This window comes from Sprattus sprattus (assembly GCF_963457725.1).
Source record: "Sprattus sprattus genome assembly, chromosome: 3".
NCBI lineage: Eukaryota > Metazoa > Chordata > Actinopteri > Clupeiformes > Clupeidae > Sprattus > Sprattus sprattus.
This window is the reverse complement of record NC_137922.1, coordinates 60112463-60122462: the sequence shown is the minus strand read 5'-3', so window position 1 is coordinate 60122462 and position 10000 is coordinate 60112463. Positions and strand designations below refer to the sequence as shown.

Genomic DNA, 10000 nt, shown 5'->3' with positions numbered 1-10000 from the left:
CGCACACACCACACACACACACCACACACACACACACACACACACACACACACACACACACACACACACACACACACACACACACACACACTGGGTTAATGACGGCACCCGGGGACCAGAGCTGCCCAGAGAGGAGTTTGGTTCTGGAACAGCAGTCAGGCAGTTGGCCTACATTCTAGTTTGAATTGTTCATCCTTGTTAGTCATTTAAAATCATTTTTATATCGATACGAGTTCATATATTTATATTTATATGTATTTACGTTTTTATAATCGTATCAGCATTATACACATTATTATACAAATTCAGTTTTGTTTGCATTTGACTTTGCTTTCTATTTCGTTTTTATCTGTGACCCAAAATGTCAATCAAGTGTTTAGTGTGTGACAGTTTAACTTTTTTCCTCGGTGAAATTAGAAGAGAAAAAATAAATAAATCCCCCCCTAAAAAAGTAAGTCGTTTAACCGGAACAAACAGGTGAATAAATATATATTCGATAAATGTTCATTCACGCATGTATTGTGTTGTCGCGTTTGTCATTGCTGTTACTTGCGAGTACTCGATTATTCGCGCCTTTCCCTCGTACTGCTCTTGCAGACTCAAGATTCTAGAACTGGGTCGGAGAGAGAACAGCTGTGTGTGACAGTTCTGTCAGGGAGCGGACGTGACTGGGCAGCGTTGCCTTGGTGACCAGGGGCTTTCCCATCAGGAGGAAAAATAGCCTCTTTTCTCCACCTGCCACTCCACTGACAGCACGTCACTCATTCTCTGACAGCTTGTGATAAGATGGCACTGACATGGTGTGTGTCACCGCTGTGAGTGCCATCAGGTTGTCGGGGTCACCTTCAGTGGCTTAAAGTGCACCCCACGCTCACTTTGGGTTGGCATTCAGATGGTTGGCATCACATTTCTAAAACAACCCCAGGAATCATAGGACACTAAGGGAAGAGTGGTGTGAGGAGTCACATCTGAATGTGTGTGTGTGTGTGTGTGTGTGTGTGTGTGTATGCCTGTGTGTGCCTGTGTTTGCCTGTGTTTGCCTGTATGTGCCTGTGTGTGCGTGCGCGTGCGCGTGTGTGTGTGTGTGTGTGTGTGTGTGTGTGTGCGTGCTCGTGCGCGTGTGTTTTGTTTGCTTCACCATGCTTCAGATTAGCTTTTAAGCTCGTTGTTATATGAGCTCCCCCGGACACACCGTGTGAAAAAGATTACGCTGCGAAGTAGAGGTCGACCGATATGGTTTTTCTATAACCGATGCCGATGCCGATACTTAGAGGTCAGGGTTAACCGATAGCCGATATGGGCTGCCGATTTTTTTTGGCCGATTTTTAGGGCCGATATCTAAAAGTTTTCCCATTAATTTGCATGCTAAAGCGCCACACTACTAATAAGTAGATGCACACAATTTTACTCCCCTACTAGTATCTTAAGTCTGAAGCCCGTGCCCCAGTACACACACACACACACAGCCTAATATTACAAACATCCATAATCTAGGAATCCAGAGAACCCCCCCCCCCCCCCCCCCTTTTTTTTATGTATTATTTATAATTTTTGTTATTTTTTTTAGTTATTCTTTTCTTCAATGTATATACATATATGTTTATGTATGTGTACAGACTATGATTTGTCTTTATTTTAGGGTTGCTGTCTGGGCCGTGGGAGGGGTGAAGGGAGATTTCTTTGTAAAACTTGAATCCGTCACATTTTATGTTTTCATGTGTTGTTACTTAGAAAGAAATATTTTTTTTTTTTTTTTTTTTTATGTCGTTTTCTATTTCTTGAAAAAAAAGGTTTTATTACTCTTGGCTTGACTGTTCTCTCCCTTGTACGTCGCTTTGGACAAAAGCGCCGTCAGCTAAACGACTAAAATGTAAATGTAATTGTTTTTTGTTATGCTTTTAATTCAGTGGCCTTTACCTTGCTTGCCTCTTGTCTTCTGTGTCCACCCAGCTTGACCACGTGCTGACCCTGAGTCAACCCCCAGACCTGCTCCTCTCCGCCAGACTGCTGACCCTGCCCTGGGCTGCTGATGCGTGGGGTCGTTTCCCTGGAGACGCGGGTGGTCACGCCGTTGAGTTCCGCGCCTGCCTGAGCCGCACCCGCCTGTACACCACCGTCTGCGCCGCGCTGCTGGAGGCCGCCGCTGCGCTCGCAACTCGGAGTGCCATGCCGGGCGGCACCTCGGGAATACCGGGAACACCGGCCAGCTCCGTGGGTCGACCCATGCCCAAGGGTAAGAGGAGTGGGATCGCCCAAAACACAAACCCACAGCCATACGGTTACACACGTGTGTGTGTGTGTGTGTGTGTGTGTGTGTGTGTGTGTGTGTGTGTGTGTGTGTGTGTGTGTGTGTGTGTGTGTGTGTGTGTGTGTGTGTGTGTCGACCAATGCCCAAGGGTAAGAGGAGTGTGATACCCCAACACACAAACCCACAGTTATACAGTTACACACAGGGCTTTACTGCCCAGAAAGAGTTCATAGTTCATACTCAGCAGAAGATATCAAACTTGCTAACCATTTGCTGCTTCAAGGAATTGGTGGGTTCAATACCTCTCTGCTTGAATGTACTCGTGAGAAAATAGTTTAGAGAGGCGTGTGTGAGTTGAATTGAATTAAGAGGCCGCCATGTGATCGCATGTTTGCATATATATATATATATATATATATACGTGTGTGTGTGTGTGTGTGTGTGTGTGTGTGTGTGTGTGTGTGTGTGTGTGTGTGTGTGTGTGTGTGTGTGTGTGTGTGTGTGTGTGTGTGCATATATATATACTTTCTCTCTCATAACAGTCGTTGGAAGGCTGCTAATGGGGTCCAACCTTAGCTGTTTTATGGAACGTTTAAAGGTACAGTATGTTGGATTTAGTGCCATCTAGTGGTGAGGCTGCAGATTACAACTAGTTGAATACCTCTCATTTTTAAAGATAGTAGGGGAAGCTACGGTGGCTGTCAGGTGCCATAAAGTCCCTCTCTGTCTCTCTCTCTCTCTCTCTTTCTTTCTCACTCTCTCTCTCTCTAGTGCCAGTGTGAAGGCCCTCTGTGTGTGTGTGTGTGTGTGTGTGTGTGTGTGAAGGTCCTCTCTAGTGGCAGTGTTTAGTGTTTTACTGTTCTGGGCGCAACATGGCATGACTCCGTGGAAGAGGATCCGCTGCCTGTGTTGATACAAATGGCTCATTATAATCTAACAAAAATACAACGATATATAGTTACAGGTGACTATACACGAATGATAACATAATTATAAATACTATATTTACTTCCTGCTAATAGATCATCCTAATTTATACCTATAATGTGTTTTTAATGAATATAGTGGTCAAGTATTTAGTGGGTATTTTTCTGCTTCTTTAGATGTAATGGGAATCTGTTTTTGGCTGATTGTGAACCTTTGCATGATTCCAGCTGCAGTGTGTGCCCTTCCCTCATTGGTTGGTGTCAGACATCTGGAATTGAAATTCATCGTAGTGATTAAACCAGCAGGTTGCATTGATGTGTATCGGTTCATCAAACATATATGTCAGTTCATGTAAGACGTATATTAGTTCATATGATACGAGTTGCTTTAGCACAAGGGAAGACTTTACAGGAAGGGCAAAGAATGTAGCCTGAAGATGTCACACTCATAATTCGAGTCAGAATATGAGTCTGATACTCTACCTATAATCTACCCTGTGTGTGTGTGTGTGTGTGTGTGTGTGTGTGTGTGTGTGTGTGTGTGTGTGTGTGAGAGAGCGAGTGTGTGTGTGAAGCCTTCTCCAAGTGGATAGATCGGGTCTTTCTGTGGATGAGGGAAATATTCTGATAAATGTGTTTGTTCCGCCTCTCCACCAACCTTAGCGGTCACCTCAGCTGCTGTAACCCTTCCCTCATATCACCCTCCTCTCACACTCCTCTGGCTGGACTCATTACTTGGTCAGCCAAACATTTCTCACAGCCCTCCTTCCCTCTCTCTTTCTCTCTTTCTCTCGCTCTCTCACCTTAAATTCTCTCTCCCCCTCTCCTTGCCCCTCTCTTTCTCTCGCTCTCTCACCTTAAATTCTCCCTCCCTCTCTCTCTCCCTCCCTCTCTCTCTCTCTCTCTCTCGCTCTCTCTCCAACCCTCTCACTCCCTCCCTCGCTCTTTTCCTCAATCTCTCTCTCTCTCTCTCTCTCTCCCTCGCTTTCTCATTCTCTCACACTAAATTCTCTCTCTCCCCGTCTCACACCCTCTCTCCATCTCTCTCTCTCTCTCTCTCTCTCTCTCTCTCTCTCTCTCTCCAACCTTGACTTTCCTGGCTGTTCTTCCGACGTGAGCCCCTGTTGTCGATAATCTGCGGCGTAAGCCAATCCCTCCCCAGGCGGCTCGCTGAGGCATCTGGGGGGGGGGGGGAGGTGACACGGCGTCTGGGCCCAGAGTCTCTAGGACACCGTGACACATCACCGTGGTGACACATCGCCGTGGTGACACATCGCCGTGATTCTAAAGAACGCGCCACAATCCCTCGGGATTAATAAAGTATACATCTATCTATCTATCTATCTATCTATCTATCTATCTATCTATCAATCAAAAGAGGATGCAACCAGGCCAGGCTATGATTAAAGGAACATTCTTTAGTTGTGAAGAGCGATGAAGTTACTTTCTTTTTTTCCCCTTTTCTTTTTTTTTTGTATTACCTGTGGGTCATCTCAGAATCTGAGATCAGGTTGACATTGGGCTGAAGTCCTGTTTGAATGAAAAGGGAAACTGGATTCTGGTTCTTCTTCAAATGTAATGAAAGAAGATGAAGAGGATAAAGGACAAGATAAATTAATAAATGCCAATAAAAGAAGTAGAGCAAGATGAACAAGAATGGGAGCATTCAGAGAATGCAAACCTCCGCCTTGTGACCTTTGACCTTGACATCTGAAAATCTAATCAATTATTGCCATTATATTACCCAATCTCCCCACAAAGTTTGATGGAAATCGGTCCATGCGTTTCTGCGTAATCCTGCTAACAAACAAACAAACAAACAAACAAACATACAGGGGCAAAAGGTAATGAATGCAATTGGTAACTTATGACCTAAAGTTACCCCCCACACATTACCATTTTCTTTAGCATTACCAGTCATAGGAGGTGTTTGATCAGATGAAGTATGCTTTGGGATAATCAATCATTGGGATAATCAATCAGTGGACATCGGAGATCAATAAGGACGAAAGCCTCATTGATGTGAAGTGATGTTTCACCAGTTCAGTTTAAAGGTGCCGTGAGGCTTTTGAAGTCATGGCTCACAAACACACACACACTTGTGCACACAAACACACACACACACATACGCACACTTGTACACGCACACACACACACACACACACACACGCACACACACGCACACACACAATGAGAACAATGTTTGAGTGTCTCAGAAGTGCTTCTTATCTCTATTCATTTCATTTCAAATGGGATCCTCGGCTGAGGACGTCTTCTCAGTATGTCACACACACACACACACACACACACACACACACACACACACACACACACACACAGTGGAGTCTCACTAGGTATACTCTGTGGGGACAGCAGGAAATGAAGTCATTGAGTTGGAGCGCTGTGGAGGGCCGACATGCACTATGAGGAGCTGAGGACGTGTGTGTGTGTGTGTGTGTGTGTGTGTGTGTGCAGGGCCGTTACGCAGTATTAGGACCTGAGGACGTGTGTGTGTGTGTGTGTGTGTGTGTGTGTGTGTGTGTGTGTGTGCAGAGCGGTTAGGCAGTATAAAGAGCAAGATTATCCGGCCTGCCTCCACTCCATTATCTGCTGTCACTAAGGTGACAAACGACATCCTTTCAATTAGAACAGCCTGTTGATGTCCCTCACACTCTTCCCGTCTCACACACACACACACACACACACACAGTCTTCCCGTCTCCCCATGGTTAATAATAACTTAAGACGCTGCTTCATGTCATATCAGGTGAATCTGGGATTTGAAATTTCCAAACCCCTCCAAACTCTTCTGGAGGACGAGGCTCCGGAGGAGATTGGAAATCTATGGCTAAAAGTACCGGGAAGTCTGGAACTTCGGAAGAACGGCCCGTAGACGTAGCCTGGTTAGTGTTAGTGCGAGGTGTTTCTGCTCTGCATAGTTCAAAGTCTGGAGATGACTCGGTGACTCTCTCTCTCTCTCTGTGTGTGTGTGTGTGTGTGTGTGTGTGTGTGTGTGTGTGTGTGTGTGTGTGTGTGTGTGTGTGTGTGTGGTTCACAGTCTGGAAGCGACTCGGTGACACTTCATAATTACCTCTCAGCCTGTGAGCCAGGCCCCGCCTCCTGGTTCAAATAATACTAATAATATTGGAGGCAAAACCCTGCTTGAGAAGAGATAACGATTTGTTTTTCTAGCCTAATTGTACTCCCGTCCAAAAGATGTTTTTGATGTTTCAGAAGAGTACAGTAATTGTGTGTGTGTGTGTGTGTGTGTGTGTGTGTGTGTGTGTGTGTGTGTGTGTGTGTGTGTGTGTGTGTGTGTGTGTGTGGTTCCTCTCAATGATAGATGCGGTCCCAATTGGCTTGGCTGAGTCAACCGGTTAAGCCTCCGTCCCGCATTGTTGTGCTTTTGATAAATGAAGGTTCTGGACGAGCGCTGTGTGTGTGTGTGTGTGTGTGTGTGTGTGTGTGTGTGTGTGTGTGTGTGTGTGTGTGTGTGTGTGTGTGTGTGTGTGTGTGTGTGTGTGTGTGTGTGTGTGTGTGTGTGTGTGTGTGTGTGTGTGTGTGTGTGTGTGTGTGTGTGTGTGTGTGTGTGTGTGTGTGTGTGTGTGTGTGTGTGTGTGTGTATTATGATAAATGATGGTTCGTGGGCGTGGGTCAAAGTTGGGTCAAGGATTGCAGACGCGATGTAGCATGCAGAGAAGGAACAGAAAAGGAGGTCAACAACCCCCCACTTCACCAACACCCCCCCCCCCCCCCCCCCCCCAGCAAACAATCTCAAGCATGCCGCCCCACTGTCAGAAGTAGTGTGTGTGTGTGTGCGTGTGTGTGTGTGTGTGCGTGTGTGTGTGTCTGTCTGTCTGTCTGTGTGAGAGAGTGTGTGTTGCCTCGACTGAGTCAGAGGCGGCAGTGTTTACAGTCTCAGCCATGCTGAAATATGGGGCGACGTGTGTGTGTGTGTGTGTGTGTGTGTGTGTGTGTGTGTGTGTGTGTGTGTGTGTGTGGGGTGACAGCTCCACTCCGTCTGGGCCGAGAGATAGAACAGGTGCGGATGGAGCAGAGAGGTGAGGCCAGCGGGGGTGTAAGGATCAGTACATGTTCCATCTGACACACACACACACACACATATACACACACACACACACATAAACACACACACACACATACACACACACACACACACACACACATAAACACACACACACACACACACACACACACATATACATACACACACACACAAATACACAAACACACAAACAAACACACACACACACACACACACAAATACACAAACACACAAACACACACACACACACAAAAACACACACACACATAAACACAAAAAAGAAAGCGAGAAACAGAGAAAGATGATTGACAGATTTGGGGAGAAGTCTGTGAGTAGAAAAGAATGAGAAACAGATGAAAGCTGGCTGTCGCCATAATAAGCCTGCAGATTTCAGTTCCAGTCTTTACCTAGTGAGAGGTGTGTGTGTGTGTGTGTGTGTGTGTGTGTGTGTGTGTGTGTGTGTGTGTGTGTGTCTGCTGATATGATCTACTTCTACCTGTTGCTCCCCTCATTCTATTCCCAGGACAAGCACGTATGAACACAGTGGACACCTCACTGGTGCAATCAGACCTCTGCAAATGCTGGCAATCTGAGCTCTATTGTAACTCTTGTTACCCTGTCAGGGCATTGTATGTGTGTGTGTGTGTGTGTGTGTGCGTGTGTGTGTGTGTTCCCGGTCCCTGCATGAGCAGGATGGGCTTGTGAGGATCGCAAGGAATGACTTCCTCCTGCTGGAGCTGGAACTTGGCTCTGCTCTCTGCTGTCATCTCATGTCATCCCACGAAACCCAACACTGGTGTGTGTGCCTCTGTGTGTGTGTGTGTGTGTGTGTGTGTGTGTGTGTGTTAGATCCTCAAAGGTATGTATCGTGTCTCCGGGGGTGATGGAAATGCGGGAGCATGGAGAGGCATGAGTGTGTGTGTGTGTGTGTGCGCACGCGTGCTAGTGTGTGTGTGTGTGTGTGTCTAAGAGAGAGAGGGTGAGAGGCTCTCAGATGCAGCTGCTCAGACAGAGATGAGTGTGCGTCTCAGCAGTGCGGTGTAAGCGCTTGAGCCGCCGGTAGCACCATCGCTGCTCTTACACTCTGGAACACACACACACACACACACACACACACACACACACACACACACACACACACTGATCATGAAGCATTCAAACAGAACGGACTACAGGCTGCTCAGTAAGTAATATCTCTTAGTCTTATATCTGGTTTGTCATTTAAGTCATTTGTGTGTTAGGGGCTCACAGTTTTTTGAAAGTGTGTGTACTGGAAGTGAGGAGGTGATGAGTGTGTGTGTGTGTGTGTGTGTCAGAAGTCGGGGGAGAGAGAGTTGCCTCTTATTTTGTCCTTAATTACAAATCATTTCGCTATGTGTTAAAGCCCTACTGTAGTTGCATAGGGACTCTTGCAAGGGCTGGCTGTCTGGCAAGGCTGTGTGTGTGTGTGTGTGTGTGTGTGTGTGTGTGTGTGTGTGTGTGTGTGTGTGTGTGTGTGTGTGTATGACAGTGTTATTTTTAAGGGCAGGACTCCAGCTGCTGCTCCGCGGTACCCTGTGATGTTGAACGGAGGAGTTGAGGGGCTAAAGATTGTGTGTGTGTGTGTGTGTGTGTGTGTGTGTGTGTGTGTGTGTGTGTGTGTGTGTGTGTGTGTGTCTGTGTGTATATTGGTAAACAGGTGCTTTGGCGCCCATGATAGAATCAGGCTAAATCTAAACACCGACACGTCAGTCACTAGGCTACGGTGGCAATGTTTCAGAGGACGAGTGTAATTAAAACAATGAGGGTTTCCGTGGAGAGATATTATATTATAATAGTATATGAGATGATACACTCTTCTTGTTTCACAGTATAATGAAAGTATTATTTTATTGTTTTATTTTGGTTTAGTTTTGATTTGGGATATGCTTTGGGCACCTGCTGAGGGAGGCAAACTGGCTGTGAGAAGACGTGTGTGTGTGTGTGTGTGTGTGTGTGTGTGTGTGGGTATGTGTGTGTGTGTGTGTGTGTGTGTGTGTGTGTGTGTGTGTGTGTGTGTGTGGACAGGTGTGTTTCTCATGTTCACGTGGAGGTCTAATGTACTTGATGATGTTGAACTACTGAATGCTGATCTGGAGCTACCACCTTTGCATCAGCTTTGCAAGCGATAGTCTTGTTGCGCCACGCCATGTAAATCTGTGGTGTTTGTTGTTGGGCAGGTGCACGGATGTGGGTGTGTGTGTGTGTGTGTGTCTGTGGGTGTGTCTGTCTGTGTTTGTGTGTGTGTGTGTCTGTGAATGTGTGTGTCTGTGTGTGTCTGTGTGTGTGTGTGTCTCTGTGTGTGTGTGTGTGTGTGCACCTGTGCTTGCGTTCGTGTGTGACTTGCTACAGTTTATTCTCAAGGTCAATCTACAGACCATAAATAGTGGCTTGAATGGTGGCAGACGTCCAGCGTCAACAACAGCCTCTTCTTTCTTTCTTTCTTTCTTTCTTTCTTTCTTTCTTTCTTTCTTTCTTTTGTCCGAACACCCATTTCCTGCTCTCTCTCTCCTTCTCTCTCTCTCCCTCTCTCTCTCTACCCCTCTCTCTCTCTCTCTCTCCTTCTCTCTCTCTCCCTCTCTCTCTCTACCCCTCTCTCTCTCTCTCTCTCTCTCTCTCTCTCCTTCTCTCTCTCTCCCTCTCTCTCTACCCCTCTCTCTCTCTCCCTCTCTCTCTACCCCTCTCTCTCTCTCTCTCTCTCTCTCTCTCTCACCTCTTTCCCACCTCTCTTCCTCTCTGTCT

At 46.5% G+C, this 10000-nt stretch overlaps 2 protein-coding genes across 2 annotated transcripts in view; both read left to right on the top strand.

Annotated features, from left to right (window-relative positions):
• The window catches only part of LOC308362930 (1-phosphatidylinositol 4,5-bisphosphate phosphodiesterase epsilon-1-like), a gene marked incomplete at its 5' end in the record, with an annotated part of 107274 nt that overhangs the window by 31921 nt on the left and 65353 nt on the right, over window positions 1–10000 (top strand). The window contains one exon of the mRNA XM_080835656.1: window positions 1951–2233. Within this exon, the coding sequence (XP_080691782.1) occupies window positions 1951–2233 (283 nt within the window). The remainder of the gene's footprint in view (window positions 1–1950; window positions 2234–10000) is intronic.
• Window positions 8387–10000, top strand: part of LOC308362048 (1-phosphatidylinositol 4,5-bisphosphate phosphodiesterase epsilon-1-like) — a gene marked incomplete at both ends in the record, with an annotated part of 20688 nt that continues 19074 nt past the window's right edge. The window contains one exon of the mRNA XM_080834539.1: window positions 8387–8423. Coding sequence (XP_080690665.1) covers window positions 8387–8423 — 37 coding nt within the window. The remainder of the gene's footprint in view (window positions 8424–10000) is intronic.